Source organism: Camelus bactrianus, chromosome 5 (genome assembly GCF_048773025.1).
Source record: "Camelus bactrianus isolate YW-2024 breed Bactrian camel chromosome 5, ASM4877302v1, whole genome shotgun sequence".
In the NCBI taxonomy this organism is placed as follows: domain Eukaryota; kingdom Metazoa; phylum Chordata; class Mammalia; order Artiodactyla; family Camelidae; genus Camelus; species Camelus bactrianus.
Window position 1 is genome coordinate 42,626,744 of NC_133543.1, and position 22,447 is coordinate 42,649,190.

The window sequence follows — 22,447 nt, forward strand, 5'->3', positions numbered from 1 at the left end:
CATCCAAGTTACCGTTTCTGTAAAGTATCTCATTATTCTGATAAGGAGCAAGAAAGAAAAAAAATTCTTTTTCAAAGAAGATAACCTGATTCAACAGCTCTATAATAGGAAGAAAAAGTGGGCTGGAAGTGTTCCATCAGGAAGAAGCAAACTCTACAGTTCTTCCATGTGACATAATGATCGAGCGCAGAGAAAGAATTTGAGATGAGTTCATTCATTGAACACACCGCGTGTTTGGGTTCTGTCTAAATCAGTTATGTATGTAGAGACAGCCAAAGGCTTCTGAAAATAAAGCATTTCAAATAGGACTCTTAAGCCTAGAGAAAGGCTTGCCTGAGTGTACTTGGATTTTAAAACACCCTCAAGTCTTCATGGACAGGATCTCAGGTCCTTCCCTCAAGGAACTTGTTCATTCATGATAACATAAATGCATTTTAACAACAGAGTTAGCTACAGAAATTCTCTGTTACTACACAGCAAGCAACCCTCCCCCCCCCCGCAAAAAAAAAAAATAGACCCAAAGTCCATGTCCTCAGTAATGCTTTTAAACATTCTGTAATCAAAGGGACTTGAATATGGTTTGAATTTCCATCTTTATTTGATTACAAATACAAATGTGTTGGAGTGTTATGTGCTGGGGAGGAGGAAGTGACAGAATCTAGGTCCAATAAGTTCTCTATTCCTTTAAATTGTCATCTAAAGGATGCTGTTGGTGCCGTGCTAGATCACATTGATGAGCTAGAATTGCCGTCATCGAGAGGATGATAATACAGAGATACACTTCCCTCCTCCAGAGAATTGTCCTGGGCCAAATGGGACCTGCCTCATGCAGGAGGCTACTTTCCCACCCACTTTTGAGAGCCAACACCAGCCAATGATTGGCTGACATGGGGGTACAGAAGGCCAGCCCACCTGCCTCAAGATGAAACCAGCTCTGATGCCATTTGTGCTCCAGCCTTTCACTGGGAGAGCAAACTGTAGTCTGTTTCTATTGAGGTCTTCTGCACAGACATTTCCCCTCCTCCATCCTGTTTCTCTCATCATCCTTCTCCTGAGAGCACTGTCCAATAAATCACTTGTTCTTGCGATCCTTGCCTCAGATTTGCTTTTACAGAACCTGACCTGAGACAATCTATGAGCCATTTTACTCATAATTTTCAGAAATAGTTTAAATCCTTTGGTAAATGGTGAAGTACTTCTAAGTTAATTGCTTTGATGATCTCTCATACTGAATTGTAGTATAAGATTGTGGCTATCCTCAAAGAGAAATGCAAGTTGCAAATATTTACAAAAATGCTTTTTAAATAAATGCACACATTAAGTAGTGTACATTGCTATAAATAAATATAGCAGCAGGAGAATTTGTGGCACTCAGTGCATGTTTATACTTTGCATGAATGTATTAATTCGGTCACATTTTAGTGACAACATTAAAACCACTTAAACATATGAAATGATAATATAACATTAAAACTAGATATTTCAAGCCAAGTGTGCCATGAACAATGATCACATCCACTTTGCTCTTATTGATTTTAGAAACCTCGCATCTCAACAGCTTTTTCCAATTATCACAATTACCCAAATTGTAAGGTATTTTTCTAGTATATGTAGGATAAAAATGAAAAACATACTTATAAGAAATGATATATATATAAATACTCACAATATTATTATTTTTAGAGTATTTATAGCAGTTTCCAGAGCCTCCGGCTTAAATTCTGAAGCAAACATTCACATTGGCCATTGTAGTGGCAGAGTCAGACACCTCCATCAGGGTGCTGTTTGTGAGGGAGAAAACACCCACCACTACACACACCGAGCCTTCTGGGTGGGTCTGGATGGATCTGGATGGATCTGAGAGGACTATTCATACGTGATAGCCTCTTCACAATAACGAAGTAGCCATCTCCTATTTAGCATCTAAAATAAAATCAACTTTAATATATCTGAATTTTTAAATTCAAATTTGAATATTTATCTTTTCTAGTCAAACTTTCACCTTTTTTCATAGTAAAAAAAAAAACCTATATAGAATAGCATAATTATAGAAAATAACTAAGGTTAGCTTTTACCTTCCAAAGTTCTTGTTTAACTGCTTTGCTGGTGTTTATGATGATAGAACGAGCTAAATTACAGAGATGTTGAAAAATAATCTGATTACGCATCTACTTTCTGAATTTGAAAAGTGACTGTAATTTTTTAAAAAATTTAAAGACTTTAAAATTATCCTAAACTTTTGCATTTTTAAAAATATCTTTAGACAAAAGATCTTTGGTAGGTCTCTGCAATTTCTGGGGTTTTTTTGGCCCATCCAAAATGCCTAGTTTAAAATGTTTCATAATTTTCATCTTTATAATAGAACATCTTTATAATATAATAAGATTTTACAGTTTCTGGGTTTATTGGACACGAGAGAAAGAAATTTTAGCCTACAGGAGTGGGAGCTATTTACCACTCAGTCCTCACCCACCATCTCCTACTGCCAAATACTGAAGTCCACCAATATCATTTCATCATGATTTCCCAGGATATGAAGCAAAACATGTAATTCAGAAAAGGAGGCTGACAAGGCTGTGAGAATTCAACCAGACCAAGGCCAACTGTCTCCCTAATTCTACCTGTTTGACTCATTACAAAAATCTGAAACTGACTCACAATTAATTTAGCTACCGATTTTCACCATAGTTTAAATCACTTCCCTAGGATTCTGGTTCCATGACATCAAAATACACTGGAGAGGGGAGGGGGTGGGCAACCAACGGTGGCAAATAAGACATTTAGAGTAACAGGTCCTTTAACAGCTGAAACAAGTCTATGAAACTAAACACTGTGTAGTCAACCTGGCTGAAAGTCGTTTTATACTTTCTCAGAGTGAAAGGGGCTTTCCAGCAAAGTGGTAATTAGTGCCTCTGGAAGCTAGCTGATGCCACTATCAGCATCTGATGACTGCCTTGACTGTCCACAGTGAATCTGCCCCAAAGAGAAACTCTTATCTCTTCAAGTGTAAGTGTCAGGGGGACACATAGTTTTCCTCCACTGAGAAACAGGACTGCAGTGAGCCACCAGTGGATTAACGTGGATAAAAGATGCTCTGACACAATCTGCTTGTTTGGCTGCAGTAAGTCTGACCCTCTAGAAAATACAACTTGATATCACTTTTCAAAGCTGTCTTTTTAAATCAGACTCTTCCAAACACTGAATCTAATTAGCCTGTTTCCTGAAACTGTCTTCTCGGCTGGCTACCCATCACCCCACCCCAAGCCTATCATCCAAATATAAATCTATCTTTGATTTTCAGCCTGGTTTACAGAGGGTTCCCTGGCCTCAGACTCATCTCTGACCAACCGAATTTGCTCCTTAGATCTTGTTTGGGTATGTGCATTGTCTTTCTGGGAGATGCATTCCCACTGTGCAGTCCTCACCTCCAGACTCCCCTGGCTCTGCTCAGTCTGGCTACTAGGTGGGAGCTGACAGCCAGGATAAAGTGGGCTCCCAGGAGTATGGTCAGAATCCACTGAAGTGAAGAATTAACAACAACAACTAGGGGCCCATACGTCAAAGTCAGAACTTGCACCAGCATCCAAAGCCCCCCTCTAAGGGGTGACAGGAAAGTGAAAATACGGCAGAGTTCTGTAAGTGATGACTCCAGAATTTCTTATAAGAGAGTTTAGGGATGGGATCTGATCAGAAGAGGAGGCTGTCATTTATTTGGAAGCTGCAATTGCTATGTTCATAGCAAGTATAGTTTTTATTTAGGTATTTTTAAAGTAGTTTGCATAGAAAGCTCAATTTTTTACTTAGAATGTATATTTTCTGACAGTGGAGTAGCTAGGATGGTGGCAATACATCTAAACTGTCCTTCGTCCCTACCAACATATGCTACTATTTTAAGAGGCAATACAATTCCTAGTGGAAGTTTTGAGATAATGTGATCAAGATAAACCAGCCTGTTAAAAGTAAAATGTAATGGCTCAGTCATCCCAAATGCTAGGTTTTAAAGAATTATATTCATCATAAGAAATTTAAGGAAAAGGCAATTGTAGCAGACATTTCCCGTACTCTTGATCCTGCTCATCAGAATCCTGATTTTATATCAGATCTACTTCCCTCCAAAGGCCCCCCACTTCAGGGAAGGTGAGCCCCATTCCAGCCCCAGGGGTGAATCTTGATTGATCTTAAGCCATTCACAAACATCCATTCTCAAGTCTCCCATTTCTCTGGCCAGTGTTTGATAGAGTCATGGACAAAAGACCCAATTCCGCCCAATGAAATGTGAGACATCTGGGGCAAAGGTTTCCTAGCTCTAAACAAGTCAAAGAAGACGAGGTCCCTTTCTGCTTCTGAGTGCTGAGGTGTGGAACTGCTGCAGTTGTCTGGCAGACGTCATCCACCCTGCAGGAAGGCAGGGCAAGAGAATGCAGAAAAGTAGACCTCACTGTACTTGGACTTCTCTCTTGGACTTGCACTTTGTGTGAAATAAGAAATCACCTTATTACTTATGTTACTTTGACCGGAGCTGGGTATTCTCTTACTTTTGTCCAAAGATATCCTATTTGATAGCTCACTGAAGGGGAGAAAAATAACATTTTTGAATGTAGCATCCTGATATTGCTTTGGAAGGAAAGGACTATGAAGGATGTAGAGATTAAAAAGATGGAAACATAATGTGGCCAGAGACCAGCATCTATAGTAAAACTCAGCTGACTGGGAAAACACCAAAGACTGTTTGTAAGAGCAAAATCCAAAACTAAACAAAAATAGCTCAAACTCAAAAGAACAAAATCAGTTAAGACAATATAATCTGCAAACACATTATTTGCTCTAATTAAAATTAAAAAATCCTTCGATTGAGCCAAAATCTGCCTCCACATTACAATTGTATTCTTCACTTTAGGGGTACAAGAACATTTTTAAGTGCAATAAAGTTGAAGTGAATGGAGTTATTTTATATAGATACTGTGACTCAATTTTCCAGGTTCAAAAGCAAGAAGAGTAGAACTGGGCTACTTCTTTGAGATGAGATGAGGAAAAATTTAATTAACCGTCATGAGGACTTCTGAAATTTTAATTGTCACGTAAAATCACTTATCAACTCAAACCAACTACCAGTAATGATTAAGAAATTGTTAAGACTGAAAATAGAAGAGTGATGGTTCCCTCTCAGTCTGTTAATTTTTTTAGACATTAATAATGTTTAATTTTATGTTCTTTTAGAGGCACTAGTGTGGCAAATAAACATAAACCTGTGAGTGTGGTGATTATTATTTCTTACATTACTGGTTCCCCACAGTCTCAGTTGTAATGATAGGTTTCCTCAAAGGATTCTATTTACCCACAGTCAGACTTCAACATATAAAGAGTAGGGAAAACTTGTTATTAACGATTGATCTGATCTACAAAATAGGCGTTATAATTTCTCCCGTGTCAAAATTTGACAATCCTGTCCATAGAAATTTTAATCTTGTCTCTGCTTATAGCGACACATTTTATTATTTTAATAACAAGTTCTATAGGTATTATCAAGGTTAAAAAATAACATGTATCAATTGTCCTGTACTCAAATCTGTCAAGCTGCTATGTTTCCACTTTCTCCAATCTGATTCACTCAAGCTTAATTTGATTTCACACCCAGCAAAGAACAAACCTCTTGTAAATGACTCTCACTCCATCCTGTAAAATCCTGATTTTTCAGTCTCCTGAAGTATTAAAAAATGAAACCTCGTGCACTGTTACACTGTGTAGTTTTTAGTTGAAACAATTATATCAAGAAGGCAGATGGGGGCTGCAGTGATACTAACAATGCGACTGCTGAATTAGAAATTTATAGCCACTATTCTTAAATATACTTTTCATAAATACATTTAAACAAACATAACATGTAAGTAAATATACAGACAGAATTATTAATTAAGCAAAAGCAAAATCTAAGATGGATTTTGGGGATATCCTGCAGAAATTGGACCTATTTTTTTCTCTTGATAAAATGCATTCCACCATAGCCAAGAGAATTTAAAATATACATTATTCTCACAACAAACCCCAAGTAGGTTGAACAATCACCAAATGTAGCTTTTCATTCAAGATCTTAAAGTAATTAAGTATTTTAAAGGATGTATTTAAAGAGAAAGCTATGAAATGCACATGACAAACAAATAAAATCACAGTCTGCAATTATTACCTCCCCACAAGAAATATAAATTCCAAGGTAAGGTTGGACAACCCATGTGGGACTATGCCAAGAGCAAATGGGAGTTGCAGTGACCCAGGATGTTGCTTGAGTGGGTCATGTAACCCATGTGACTAAGCAAACACGTCAGTTTTCAAATAATTATGCTCCTATTTCTGAGCACGTCTCCCCTTATTAACCACCCTTGACACACAACCAGCCCAGACAAGAAATGCAGAACCCGAGACTGGACATGCCCAGGCACTAAAAGTTCCTGAAAGTTCTGAGACTACATTCTCAGAGAAAAAATGCCACCTGGTAATTAAGGCGTCGACGTTTTAACTTGTTATGACTTCATTAGGTAAGCAAATGTCAGCTGTTTCTTATGCCCCCTTCTCTTTCTTCTATCTCGTGTTAATCAAGCCACAGTCACACATGTAAGTACAGGTTTGTTCAAATACTTTTTTAAAGAAAATCATGTGAGGCCACGCTCTGTGTCTTGAATGCGGGCTTCTGATTCTGGTGTTTATCTATTTCATTTTTTATCTTTTTTAACTTTTTGCCAATTCTGTTGGCAAAACTCACATAAGGACTGTGATAGAGATATGCTATGTAGATCAATATTGAAAAAGAGAGAGAAAGAGAATATGAACAAGACCCTGGTGATACACAACACAGCAATAGCCAATGCCCTTATCAACAAGTCCAAAAGATGAACCAAATGATATAAAGTCCGTTGGTGAAAATATAAATTGTTTCTACTTTTCTGGAAGGGAATAAGGCAATATCCTCAGAAGCCTTAAATTTTTCAAGCCTTTTGACTCAGGAATTTCATTTCTAGTAGTTTCTCTTAAAGGAGTAATCATGGGATTACTCAAAACATAGTGACAAAGTTATTTGTTCCAAAGTTTTTTACAACAAATATCAAAATATGTAATAAATAATTGTCCCAAGCCAGGAAATGGGTTGAATTTGTGTAGTCGAATTACAATCATACTTTGTAGTATCATGCACATAATAAACAATAAGCTATAAAAGAATATTTAATACAGTGACCTAAAACATAGGTTAGTATACATGTATTGAAAAAATAAATAATATTGGATCTGACTCATAAACAGGAAAAACAACAGATATGTGTAGAGTATTTTTTCATTTTTATAAACAACACAAATACACAAAATGTTACCAAAGGATATCTCTAGGTACTGTAAACTTAGACAAACTTTGTTTTTCTCTTTGCTTGCCTTAATTTATAAAAAACTTTCTCTAATAAATGTCATTGTTTCTGTATTATGAGAAAAAAATAAAAGAAAAAATATAAGGATAATATCTAGACATCTTGAAAGTTACCAATAATTAGGGTAAATCAAAATAATTCAGTTGAAAAAATATAAAACTATTGGGCCTTGGCAATGTATACACAGAGGGACAAAGCTTTTAAATTCATCGTGGATTTCAGTTCAGATCTGTAACTCATAAAATAATAGAATGATAAATTATGAATCAACATTATAAAATTTAATATACTTATCCAACAATGAAGTAGAAATCACTTGTTATCACTGCAGAGCTTTTGTCACATATTGGCTTCAGATCAGACAATTATGTCTCATCTATATGATTAATTCATCCAAATGTTAGGAAATTAAAGCCACCATCTCATGAGTCTAAAACAAGCAATTAAACTTGTCTTCATGTTACTAATGAAATACAGTCCAAAGAGAATCTAAATAGCATCAAAAATGTGCTGAATAAACAGGTTCAACTGCAGTCAACTTTTTAAAAACATATGTTTTAGTAAAAACCAATATCTTTCAAAGTTTTGTTGTCCAAGATAGTAGCCACTGGCCACATGTGACTACTCAGCACTTGAAATGTGGTCAGTCCCAATTCAGGTGTGCTGTAGTGTGACAGGCAGAATGTAATATATCTCATTAATACATTTTAAATATTGATTATATGTTGAAATAATATTTTGGAACTATTAAGTTAAAATACACTATGGCATTTTATCTTTTAAAATATTTTAATATGGCTAATTAAAAATTTTAAATTATATATGTGGCTCACACCTGCGGCTCGCATCACACTTTTTTTCAACAGCACTGCTATAGTAAGTAGTCAACTCAGTTTACCAACATCCTGGTACATAGACATGCTTGAAGTGGTGTGGTGTGAGGGAAAACCTTTCTATTCAGGTAGCACAAGAAACTCATTCCTGCTCAGTTGTCTAGTAGTTCAGAAACTGGGGAAATTGCTTACCTATAGCAACAGCTGTCAAATAAATCTGTAAAACAGAGCTTTTAAAATGGGGTATATTGAGGATTCAGATGAAATGTACTTGTCATGTCACCTAATAGGTGTCAATAAATATCAATGGGCTCCTTTTCCCCCTTGAACTTAGACTTTTTTAAATCTGTATTTTTTTGCTTTATAAAATAGAAACAGTGCCATATATATGCCAACATTATTTATAATGTCACCAACTGGGGATAATTATTGTTTATTTGGGTATATAACCTTCCAGTCTTCTTTTCTGTAGCTAAATGGGTGTAATATTTTCAGAGGGAAAAAAAAAAAAAGAGAATCCATGTTATGCAAACTATTTTGTGGCCTGATTTTTATTTGCATAGCAACTGATTGCAACTACCTGTGTCATTAAAAGTTCATTAATTATTAATGACAGTGTGGTATTCCACTGTGTGGATATATCATAATTGATCAGACGAATCCTCTACCTGTTGGCTGTTTACTCATTTTGAAGATGTTGCTATCACTAAAGAAAGAAAAACAATATTGAGAACCTTTGAAGCCAACTATTTATGTCATTTCTATGATTATTTCCTTTAAGATTATTTCTAAAGTGACAAAGATTATTTACATTTATAAAGATATTTCATGACATATTGCCAGAGTGCCTTCCAAAGGAGTTTATATGCTAATTATGTATAAAAACGCCCATTTCTCCCACTTTGATAAATTTCTTTTGTGTTTTTATCATTTTATAGGTAAAAATGTAAGTATCTTTAAATTTTTCATTGCTTTGATGAATAGCAAGGTTTTCATAAATCTCTGTCATTTGTATTCAGAATTACCACCCAGAGTTCCACAGACGGCCACCATGACATCAGCTCGCCTCCCGCATTGGCACCATGCACTCTGCATCCCCACCTGTGACTGCAGTAGATGAACCATCTGTGCTTATTCCTCTACTTGTGTGCTAAATCCCATTACTGACTGGATCATTCTCATCAGCCTCAAACTTAATAATGTTTGTCCCATTTTAGGCAAAACAAAAGACAAAGCAACAATACAAAAGTCTGGCCCTACTTCCTTGCTAACCTTTGCAAAAGAACTTCTCAAAATAGTTATCTATGCTCACTTGCCTTCAACGCTTTCCTCCCATCCACACAAATCCAACCCAGCCAGGCATTTGCTCTTACTACTTCCATGAAAATGGTCACCGATGACCTCCATGTAGAGACAGCAGTCAACTATCCGTCCTATTTTATTTGACTTAGCAGCATCTATTCAGTGAATCGCCCCTCCTCAGCTCGCAGTGCTGACCACTCCCTCTTCCCTTGCCTTCCAGGATAGCACTCTCTTGGTTTCCTTGTCATATCTCACAGAACTTTTCTCAGTGTTCTTTGTTATTACCCCTCTTCTTGCTGACACTGTAAGGCCAGCAGATCCAAGGAATCAGTCTGTACCTTCTCCTTTGTCCCTTCGCACACTATTTTGGTGATCACATCCAGTTTCGTGCTGATGACTCACAAACATGTATCTGCAACTCAGATCTCTCTCCCAAACTCCAAACTCACAGAACTGACTGTCTTCACAAAATCTCTACTTGGACGTCTTATAGTATCAAACTCAACCGGTCTAAACCCAAACACCTGATTTTCCCCACAGCCAGACTTGCTTTGCTTACAATCTTCCCCATCTCAGTTGATGGTAACTTCATCCTTCCAGTTGCTCAGCCTCAAAACTTTGGACTCTTCTTTTCTTGCTCTTTTTTTCACACATCATATGAAATCTGTCAGCAGATGCTATTGGTTCTCCCTTTAAAATGTGTCCAAAAGCTGACTAGTTCACACACCTCCACCTCCTGATCCAGGCCACCATTATCTTCCACCTGGATTATTCCAATAACTTCCTAAGGGCTCAGTCTTTTCTTGCCCCGCCTTTCCTCCATCTTAAGCACAACAACTGCTTAAGTGATCCTGCTAAAATGTACGTTAGGTCTTCTTACTCTGCACACTTCTCTCACACTTCTGCTTCCAGTAGTTTCCTGTTTCACTTGGAATTAAATCAGAAGTTTTAAAAATGGCTACCAGGCTCTAAATGACCCACCCTCACCCTCACTTCTTTGACCACGACTTCGACTCCTCTCCCCATCTATCACTCTGTTCCTGCCATGCCAGCCACTTGCCAGAAATATGCCCATGCAGTAAACACTGGCTAGCACACTTAGATCTCAAATTTCTGCACGGTTAGTCCTCTCACCCGCTTCATGACTTTCCTTCAATGTTGTTAGGCAGTTTAGATAGAAATGAGCACTGGGCAGGGGTAGGGGAAGGGGAAAGGAACAACCCAGAAAATGGCAGAGTGTCTGCATTCAGGAAAAGGGACCCCAGAAATTTTTACTTTCTCTAAATAAGGCCAGTAAAAGAAGCCAGTTAAAATCAAAGCGCTGCAGCTGAGCATGGGAGAGGGCCGTGGTATAACTTGACCCAATGAACCTGCCCAAAAGGGGATGGGCGTGCCAGAGCGCAGGGAACCTGAGTGGTCAATCAATCAATCACAAAACCAGGATATAAAAACAGGAAAAACAAAGGAGCAGCACCATTTTTCCTCTCTTGGATTGGCCTGCTCCCAATTCTCAGAGCGTACTTCCACTATCTTTTTTACTTCACTAATAAAAATCTTCCTTATAACATGCTTTCTGTCTCTTGTCAAAAATTCTTTTTTTTTAGGTGACTAGGAACCCAGGTTATTCTTATTTCCCTTTTCTGATAACAATGTCACTCTCTCAACCAGGACTACACCCAAAATTCTCTTCAAAATTGCCATCTGCCCACACCCCCACAACCCCAGCAACTTCCCTTCCACTCTAATCTCTATTTTCTTCATAGCACTTATCACCTTCTAATACACTATTCTGTGTAATTTACTTACATATTGTGTTTATAGTTTGTTGTGTGTCTCCAAGTTGCTTCATGAGTACAGGGAGTTTCGTCTATTTTATGCCAGTAATTGCTCAAAAAATATTTGTTGAAAATATAAATGACAAATCACTTCTTCACCTCTTTTGGTCACTTTTCTCTTCTTGCTGTTCACCAATCTATTAATTTGCAGTGTCTTTATATATTAGGGATTTTAATTTTCTGTGCCTGGTATTTGCCAATACTTCCCATTTGTCATTTAATTTTTAACCTTATTATTATTTTTTTCCTTAGAAACATTCTTTGTTTTTAGACTAGGTTATATATTTGCAGGTTTTAAAATTCAAAAGCTATAATAAAAGGGGGGTTATGATAAAAATTCTCCCTCACACTCACCCCCCCCAGGCATCTAGCTTCCCTCCCCAAAGGCAACAAATGTTATCAATTTTTGCATATTTCTGAGATATAATTAAGCATATATATGCATGTGTGTATGTGTATGAGCAAGTACACATTTAAGTTTTCCTCTTTTACACAATGTTTACTGTTCACTGTGTACAAGATTTGCTTAACCTTATATCACACCCTAACCCCTACCCTTGGAGAGTGTTCTGTGTCAATGAATGTTAAGTATTTACATTTTTTTAAAATCTGGAAAATAATACATTGTATGGTTGCACAATAATGTATAAAACTAGTCCCTATTGATATTGAGATTCTTTCATCAATCTTTAGCTACTACAATGAGTAACTAAAAATAAATTACTATATATTCAAGTATATAGTTGATCCTTTAACAATATGGCAGGGTGGTGTGAGGAGGGGAGGGTTGGGGGCACTGAAATTTCCCTGCAATCAAAAATCTGATTATAACTTATAGTTGGTCCTTCTAGTACTTGGCTCTTCTGTATCTGAGGTTCTGTGTCTGCAGATTCAACCAACCATGGATCATAGTTACTATAGCATTTACTATTGGAAAAAAAAATGTGTAAGTGGACCCTCTCAGTTCAAACTCGTATTGTTCAAAGGTTAACGGTATTTGTATACCTTATTAAGATATGGAAACTATTGGGACAAGGTGTATATGTGCTTTGAGATTTGATAAATCCTACCAAACTTCTCTCTGCAGAAAAGTTAACATTAATTTAGACTCCCTTTCAGCAGAATATGAAACACCTGTCTTCTTACACCTGTACATCTGTTAGGTTTAGTTGCACATGGCAGACACCCCTTAAATTCTTTCAGCATAAAGAATGTATGGTGGCTAGATAGTAACTGATTTACATTATAATTGGAAGGGCTGGAGGAGCAATTTCCAACACCCAGAAAATCACAGTGCCTCTGTTGTGCTTAGGAAAAGCCCCACCTACCACCTCAGGAAGCTGCAACTGCAGACCAAGATCCACAGGAGCTTAATGAGCGCCCCACTCCCTGTCTCTATCTCCCTTAATTCCAAATCCAAATCATATTATGCAAACATTCTTGATTGTTAGAACCTAAATCACATCCATTGACTAATCTCTTATGACAACATGATATCATTTACAAAATATTTAATATAAGATAGCAAGAGTCCTCCTTCATGATTGGTTTCTCCACCTCCAGGCTTTCTGGGCTATTTTTGCTTATTTTTTTTCCCATGTAAAACTAAAATTCAGATTAGTATTTTTTTAATCTTGTAAATAATTTTATTGGAATCAGATTAAATTTATAGACGAGGTAAATATCTAGAATTGTTGAAACTTCTATTCTAAAATCAAGATACGGCTGGTTCAAGTTTTATGTTCTCAAGTAATGTTTTAAAGTTTTCTTCCTACAGTATAGATCTTTCACATTTCTTGCTAAATGAGCTCTGAGATATTCTATATTTATTGTTGCTGTTGCAAACTATGTTTCCTCATTGGTTATATCTTCTAGATAGCCATTGTTTGCATATATAAAAACATGTTTGGTTGTATTTATAATTTTATATCCAGCCATCTTACTAAATTATCTTATTACTTGTATAGATTTTTCTGGTGAATGCCTTGGATTTTCCAAATAAAATCCCATTATCCAAAAATAAGATAATTTTACCTACTTTGTTCTATGTTTTTTTAATATATGGTTTGTTTGTTTGTTTATTCTTTAATGGCGGTACTGGGGATTGAACCCTGGACCTTGTGCATGCTAATACGCTCTACCACTGAGCTATTTCCCTCCCCTTTCCTTATACGTCTTATAACTCTAATATATTTCTCATCTCATTTTGTTGCCTAGTATTTACAGGATAACATTAATTAATGGAGGTAATTGCAGATACTCATCACTTCCAAAGGTGTTTCCTTCTATTGTTTCCCCATTAAATTTTGAAAGGTTTACATATTTTATAATGGTAAAAAGTATTCATCTATTAATTTTAACATTTTTACATTAAGAATAGATGCTAAAACCTTTAGTGGCATTTTAGTGTCCATAAACATAAGCTGCATTGGATCTCCTTAGATTCATTATTTCAATGTATATGAATATCAACACTGGAGATTCACTATAATATTTTATTTCATATTTTTGTGTCAATAGATATAAATGACACTGGGCAATAATTTTCTGTGCAATAGTTATCAAGTTTTCTACCAATGTTATGTCTGCTTCATAAACATAACTTAGAAGTTTTTCTTCTTCTATGCTCTGGAACAGTTAAATAGCAATGGAATTATTTATTCTTCTTTATTTATTTTTAAAATTAACCAACTTTATTGTTTAGAGTAGTTTTAGATATACAACAGATTTGAACAGAAAGTACAGAGTTCCCATACACCCCCTGTCCCCACACATGTAAAATTTCTCCACTGTCAACATCCTGGACCAGAGTGGTGTATTTGTTGCAATCAATAAACCTAAATCGACATGTGATTATCATGCAAAGTCTATAGTTTCCATTGTGATTTATTCCTGGCTTTGTACATCCTATAGGTTTTGATAAAAGTATAGTATGTATCCACCACTGTAATATTTTACAGATGGTTTCTCTGCTCTAAAAACCTTCTGTGCTCTGCCTATCCATACCTCCCTCTCCCTAACTTGTGGCAACAACTAATTTTCTCGCTGTCTCCATAGTTTTGCCTTTTCTGGAATGTCATAGAGTTGGAATCATACAGAATGTAGCCTTTTCAGATTCTTTTGCTTAGTAATATGCATTTAAGTTTTCTCCATGTCTTTTCATCACTTAATAGCTCATTTCTTTTTGGTGTTGAGTAATATTCCATTGTCTGAATGTACCATGGTTTGTTTTATCCATTTACCCGCTGAAGGGCATCTTGGTTGCTTCCAAGTTTTGGCAATAATTGATAAAGCTGCTATAAAATCCACGTGCAGGTTTTTGTGTGGACAAAAGTTTTCAGTTACTTTGGGTAATTATCAAGGAGTACAGTTGCTGAAAACTGAATATGATTTGCTTAGATGTAGGGTTTTGTTTTTGTTTTTATTTTTGTTTGGTGTTTGTCTTGCTTCCTGTTCTCTGAACTTCCTGGATTTGTGGTTTGGTGCTGATAGTAATTTGGGGAAATTCTCAGTCTCTGATACTTAAAGTATTTCTTCTGTTCTCTTTCTTTCTTCTCCTTCTTGTATTCCCACTACACATATATCTTATACCTTTAGTAGCTGTCTCACAGTTCTTGGACATTTTTTTTCAGTCTTTTTTCTCCTTGCTTTTCAGTTTTGGAAAATTCCATTGCCGTATGCACAGGCTGAGAGATTCTTTCCTCAGCCATGTTCCGTAAACTAATGAGTCCAATGCGAAATAAGGTATTCTTCATTTCTGCCATAGTGTGTTTGATCACCAGCATTTCTTTGATTATTTCTTAGAATTTGCATCTCTCTGCTTACATTATTCCTTTGTCCTTGCATGTCTAATTTTTCCTACAAATCCCTTAGCATATTAATAATCATAGTTTTTTAAAAATTCCTGGTCTGATAATTCCAACATTCCTGCCATATCTGACACTGGTTTTGATGCTTGCTCAGTCTCATCAAATAGTACTTTTTGCCTTTCAGTATGCTTTGTAATTTTCTGTAGTCGTTTAAAGGCACACATGATGTACTGGGTAAAAGGAACTATGGTAAATAGGCCTTTAGTAATACAGTGGTAAGATGTGGGGAGAGGAGAAGCCTTCTATAGTCCTATGATTAGATCTCAGGCTTTTAGGGAGCCTGTGTCCCTGGACTGTGAACTTCACCAATCCTCAGGATTTTCCCTCTCTTTGGTGGGACAGGATGGCTGGAGAGGGCTGGAGGAGGGTAGTTCCCTTCTCTCACATGGAAAGCTAGAGCTGTTGGACTTGGGGATTTTCCTGCCCCCAGATAGGTTAGGGTCTGATAAAGCTAGCAGTTTAGGCTCTGATAAAATAGTTTCCCTGAGGGCAGCCTTTGTTGAGAACATAATGCTCTGGAGTATTTCAAAATAGTTCACTTTCCCCTTCCCTGGCCAGAGGCAAGAGAGGATTTTTCTCAGATATTCACTGTGAGAACCTGGTAGAACTCCTTGAGGTAAAACAAAAGTCATGGGACCCACATGACTCAGGCCCCCTAGAGTTTTTAACTTTCAGAGTTGTCAGCACACAGCTTCCAGCAATTTGTCAGTTACTGTTTAGGTTTCCCTACCCCAACCTTGGTTCCTGTGAAGGTTTCTGCTGATGGGTTTCTTCTCAGGCAATTTGTGATTCTCTGTATCACCTACATCTCCAATTTTGGGGGCAGTGGTTTGCCCTGTGACATTACCTCTCTGATGTAGTTAAGGACAGTTGTTGATTTTCCAGTTTGTTCAACTTTCTACTCCTTGTTAGAGCAAAGTGACAAATTCTAAGCTCCTTATATGCTGAACCAAAGACTGGAAGTCCATATTGATTCTTTAAAGATTTAAAACTCACCTGAGAAAAATACCCTGTTAGATTTTTTTAAATGTTTATGTCACTGAATTTATTTAAATTTTTTCTTTATGATTTTCACTGCAGGTAACATGTTTTAAAAAGCCATCTTCAAGATTACTTAATACTTGTTTTTATTTTTAGTCTAATTCTTTCATGATTTTTTTCTTCTTCACATTTTAATGTGCCTGGGGTTTACTGAGTCACATGGAATAAGAAAGAGATCTGACCTTATTTTCTAATTGCCTGTTTTTAATGCTATCATATAAATAATCCAATCTTCCCCTCAGTTAAAAATTTTTACCTTTATAATAAATTAAATTCTTACAGATATTTTCTGTTTTCTGTATTTCTATTTTATTCCACTGATCTGCTACATATTACAGAGATATATAAAACTTTCTAATGTATTTTAATATTAAAATATATGCTTATATTTGGCTGTGTAAGTTTCACCACTCCCCTAACCCCAATTATTCTTCATTTTGAAACTTTGGGTGACTTTACAAGCTTAATCACCCTAATGGATTTTTGGAATAATGTTTAATAATTCTTCAATTGTGACTGTATTAGATTGACAGATTAATTTCGTGAGTCATGGATATTTTGAAATCAAATCAACTACTGTATAAAATTAGGAATTTTATACTCACACTGGTTTAAGGCATTAATATGGACTAATTGCCCTTGAAAATCTAGCAGTGAGGTTGGCTTCCCATGCAGTCAAACAGGGTTCCCAGCTCAGTTTCCCCATGATTATCTGGGCTCCGTCCTTTCCTTGTGCACTGTTTCCTTCATTCACAAGTTAGCTGCCAGCGGCCCATTCGCACAGCTATGGACGTTCTTGATAGATCCACAGGGGAGAAAAGGCACTACCCCTCACAAGGATCTGACAAAAGTTCTGAGCTTTACTCTGATCTGGACCACCCTAAGCTAGTTGCTGTAGCCTGGGGGAATGAGGTTGCTGACTGGTGAATGCTCCCAACCAGGCGTAACTTTGGATCTGGGGATGCAGTCATTCCAACCTAAACTGGCAAGCTGCTACAAAATAGGGGGAATTAAAATAATACTGGGACTAACTATGGTGTCCACTGCCTTTAGCCCAGTGAAAATTTCTTATAATTTAAAAATGTCAGGGGGAGGGTAATAGCTCAATGGTAGAGTGCATGCTTAGCATGCACGAGGTCCTGGGTTCAATCCTCAGTACCTCCATTAAAACAATTGAAAAAATAAAATTAAAATGTCCCAGATTGTTCACCCTTCTTATGGTTTAGCAGTGGGCACCTGCTCACTTGTGCAGGGGTGCACATACAGGTACATAACCTATGTGAATTCTCACAAGGCCAAATAACTAGAATCAAAAACAGAAATCAAAATAAAGGCAGACATTGGCAAACGAGAGTCCAATTAATATTACAATTGAACATACAATTCATTGTGCTCATTGGAACAGTGTATTTACTATTCTATTTATGCATTGTTATATTATTTAATAGCAGTGTATTTATTCAAAATAGCCCATTTACTCTCTTCCTCTTCAATAAAACTGCTTCTGAAATCTCATTCAATTTTATCGATGCTTCATCATTCCCTGCCAGCATGTTTATAAAATAGTCTCTTCAGCGGTTGTTTGCATGTAGTTTTCATTTGGTCAGGGTACACACGTATATGTTGCTTCCCCGCAATATTTGAAGCTTTCTCAAAGGCAAGGTCATATTCTAGTCTAGCCTGTCTGTTGAACCCTCTACCAAGGAGCTTAGCAGAGACCACTGTATATTAAGGATTACCCAATAAATATTCATCAAGTGAAACATATCATTAACTACATAAAATTTATTCTGGATAATTATACATGGCCAGCAGACTATTAAACTAGAATTTATGAAACTATATTTCTCCGAAGTAGACTCCTACCTCTCCCATAACAAGCCTCACCACTCTCACCTTCATTGTTTTCACCTTTAATTCAACTCAATTTGCACAATCATTTATTTAGAAGCTGCTATGTGCCAGGATGTGCTAGGTGCTAAGGATACAAATAATGCTAATAAATTACTTTGACTTCAAGGGGTTTACAGCCTAGTCATTTAATATCCCTTCTTAGAATGTCCTCATTACCACCTTCCTGCCTTATCTAATCCTACCCATTCCTCAAACTCCATAGTGAATTTTACTTCCTCCATCAAGGCTTTCTAAGCTATTTTTTTCTTCAGTATTTCTTCTCTCTGCAGAAATCTTAGTATGTGATGTGTATTCCTCTTATTCACTATTTAATCTTCAGTAATGGCAATGGAGCTATGACTCTCAACTTCTTCTGAGTGGCACAGGGTTGCACAAAGGAGGAGCAGAAACAGAGTTTAGATTAAAATAAAGACAAGATAACTGGCTCTAAAGAATAGATCCGACTGGAAGGGAGCCACCACAGGCTGCTAAGGCAAACTCCTCCACGTTAAGGAGCTGTTAGCCTAGAAACACCACAGTCTCAGCTAGCTTTCCTAGAGAACAAGATACCATCTGGGAGGAGAGGTCACGGGGCAGCCAACTTGCTTTAATAGGACAGAGTCAGATTTATTTTCCTCACAGCCACAATCAGTCTAATTACTAAAAAAACAAAACAAAACAAAACAAACAAAAACCCTCTCTTTCTTGCTTGAAGAATTTTAAAATTTCTTTAACAAGGTTGGGATGGGGAGGGAGAGAGGATGTTTATTTTACAGTTAGAAACAAACTAAGTGCATGGTTAATATTTCACTGTGACTGAGTTTCAATTAAAGTGTAATTAATTCAACAATCAACTATAAATGATATATTAATGTTTTTCTCCACTTTATTATAAGATAGAAAGAAAGGAAGACAGAGAGGCAGAGAAGGAGGAGGCTCTTAGGAGACCAAAAACGTGTCTGCCCAGGAGGAACACATGACCATTCCCACAGAGCAGTAAGAAAGCAGCTTAGGTCAGGAAAGTCGCAGACTTTACCCGAGATTGCCTTTCCAAGTGTGCTGAGACAAGTAGAAGCTGTCACTGAAGAGTTCAGCTCAAGAAGCTACCAAAGAAAAGAATTACACTTGGTAGGATTTAAGATTTTCCTTGTTATTCATTTCTTAACACTAGTAATTTCACATAGAGGAGCTTCATTCACAAGCAATTCATTAAGAAATATAAGACATACTAATACTCATCACATTTATCTTCTCTGACTTCAAAGGAAGAGCCTTTAACTTCTAATTTACTATAAATGTGTCCCTTCAATAGTTTTCCTGTCTTTTAAATATACATTCTTTAGGAAAAACCTTAAAGTCAATATAATAGAGTAAAAGGCATGTTTTCCTAGAAAATGTTCCCCAGAAACTTCATATATAGAAGACTACATGAAGTAGCCAGTTGATCTGACCCAGGGTGGCATCTTTGGGTTTGTTCATTAAATAAATTTTAATATAGAATTTACACTAGAGAATATGACCCTGCCAAAACTAAATTCTAAATCACTTAACACTATAGTTCTCATTCAGAAGAAGACTGTTATTCTCAGGATTCAATCAAAAGTACATTTTCTTACTGCTATTTGCAGCAACATGGATGGACTCAGAGAATATCATACTAAGTGAAGTAAGTCAGGGAGAAAAAGGCAAATATTACATAGTATCACTGATAAGTGGAATCTAAAAGCTAATACAAATGAATCTATACATGAAAAAGAGACAGACTCACACACATAGAAAACAAACTTATGGTTACAAAAGGGGAAAGAGAAAGGGGGAGGGATAAATTAGGAGTGTGAGATTAACAGATACAAACTGCTGTACATAAAATAAACAATAAGGATTTACTATATAGCACAGGGAACAATGATATTCAATATCTTATAATACCCTGTAACAAAATATAATCTGAAATACATATATACATATATATATATAATATACAACTGAATCACTTTGTTGCGTTGCTGTACAACTGAAACTAATGCGATATTGTAAATCAACTAGACTTCAATTTTTTAAAAGTGCACGTTCTAGAAAGAATTTATACAACATACTTTGTGTTCAGTATAGGACAAAATCACAGTAGATTATAAGTAACATAATTCCATGGGTACAATTTCCATTGTAATCAATTATTAGCACTGATTTGTGAATTCCCACTGGAGAGGAGCATCAATCTTGAAGTGAAAATTCATAGTTATCAAAAATTCATGTTTGAAAACTATTTCTTACTTGTGCAGTAAAGAGATAAATAAGGAGTATTTTTATCAAGTTTCAACCTTATAAAAACCTTTAAAAACATTATTTCAGGGTAACTACTTCGGAGGAAAAAAAACCCCTCTCCATTCAATAAATAGTCAATCTAAACATTTATTGATAGATTGTATTCCAATGACATAGTACCTATAAAAACGGTAAGTCAGAATTATAGTGACCCCTAACAAAAATTAAAATGTGGTGGCAAAAATCTATATAATTCTAGTAGCTTTATCTTACCTGTATACGTCTTCTAACTGCAGATCAAAATCTTGAAGTTTCTTTTGATATTTCTCTGTGAAGCTACAGAACTCATTAAGGATTGAAGATTTCAAATCTGAGTATGGACACTCCAAAGTTTCAAATTCCATGGGCAGTTCACTAAGTAGGTTAATTCCTTCTTCTGAAGAATGATCTAGTATCTGAAAAAATATATATATATATGATTGTTCTATTTACTGTAAATGACAAACTGATAAATTACTATCTGTATCACACTTACTTGCACACTCCATTCTGAAAGATTATTTTCTATTTTCTGTTGCTCTAGACTGAGTCTTTCAAAGACAGCTTTTAATTGTTTCTTCACAGAGTCAACCTAGAGGACATTTAGAACAAGTAGTATGCAAATTATTCTGATTTAGCCAATATTTATATTTAATGTCACAGGAATTTTTCACAAAAGCCAATAAGTGATGACAAATTAGATAAGGGAAAGCCCCTTTGAGGACCTATGAAAGAGGGTTCAAGAGATGCCTTAACCAGGCAGTTATCATCAAAGGAGCCTTAAAGGGGCTTCCAGACACATAACCCAAGAATGGGCTCAGTCATAGCCACTCTGCACCCACATTTGGATTTTGTCTGTGATCAGACAGAGAGCTTATCAGATTGCCTGTACTTCAATCACCCCCTCCTTTCTTTGCATCCTTGCCTCTAATCCCCAGCTGTGCAAGGATTTTTAATTATTCGTGAAAGCAATATGACAACACTACAGAATAACTGAAAAAATAGAGTAAGAAAAATCACCTAAAACTCTACACCTAGTGAAACTATGATAACGAAGCTTATGCTCTAGTTGAGGGAGGTAGTCAATAAACTAATTTTAAAAGTAAGAAAGTATCCAGAGGAGGTAAGTGATGTAAAAACTGGGGGAGGTAATGGCGAGTGACTGTGGCTTCTCTCATGTGGCTGATCAGGACAGGCCTCTCAGAAAAGAGGACATTTAAGCTAAGACCTGAATGATAAAAAGAGCCATCAGTGGGACAGCCAGTGCAAAAGCCTTGAGACAGGAAGGAGTCGGGTTTATATGAGGAACTGGAAGAAGGCCAGCAGCAGTGAGACAAGGTTGAGTAGGAAAAGGAGAGTGTCAGTTAGGGGATGAGACTGAAGAGGTAGAGAGGGGGCTGGATGTACAGGGAGGAATTGTGGGTGAGCAGGAGCCCAGAGATTTACCAGGGAAATGACCTGATCCCCCTCCCCTAAGGCTGGATCTCAAAATACACTGGTGGATGGAGGGGCAAGAATGAAAGCAGAGAGACAAGTTATAAGGTCACTGTAACATTCCAGGTGAGAAGTGAGCATGCTTGCAGATTCAGGGATATGTTTCAGATACCAAGTAGACAGAATTTGCTGTATCTTCTATTTCAATACACCAGACATATGTGTTTCTTTTTTTCTTTTTTTTTTTTTTAACATTTTTTATTGATTTATAATTATTTTACACTGTTGTTTCAAATTCCAGTCTAGAGCACGACAGACATATGTGTTTCTTATCTCAAATTGTTCCAATGGGGATAAAAATAAAATATTACATTATTAAAAGTAAAGGTAAGGGGGTGAGGATATAGCTAAGTGGTAGAGTGCATGCTTAGCATGCACAAGGTCCTGGGTTCAACCCCCAGTACCTCCAGATAAATAAATAAATACCTAATTATCTCCACTATCCCCCAAAATACAAAGTAAAGGTA

At 36.5% G+C, this 22,447-nt stretch overlaps 1 protein-coding gene across 15 annotated transcripts in view; it reads right to left on the reverse strand.

Annotated features, from left to right (window-relative positions):
• Positions 1-22,447, reverse strand: part of CCDC148 (coiled-coil domain containing 148) — a 325,980-nt gene that overhangs the window by 235,489 nt on the left and 68,044 nt on the right. For all 15 annotated transcript variants that reach the window (XM_074363720.1, XM_074363726.1, XM_074363722.1 and 12 more), the window contains 2 exons: positions 20,983-21,078; positions 20,721-20,902 (listed from right to left, as the gene is read on the reverse strand). In XM_074363720.1, coding sequence (XP_074219821.1) covers positions 20,721-20,902; positions 20,983-21,078 — 278 coding nt within the window. The remainder of the gene's footprint in view (positions 1-20,720; positions 20,903-20,982; positions 21,079-22,447) is intronic.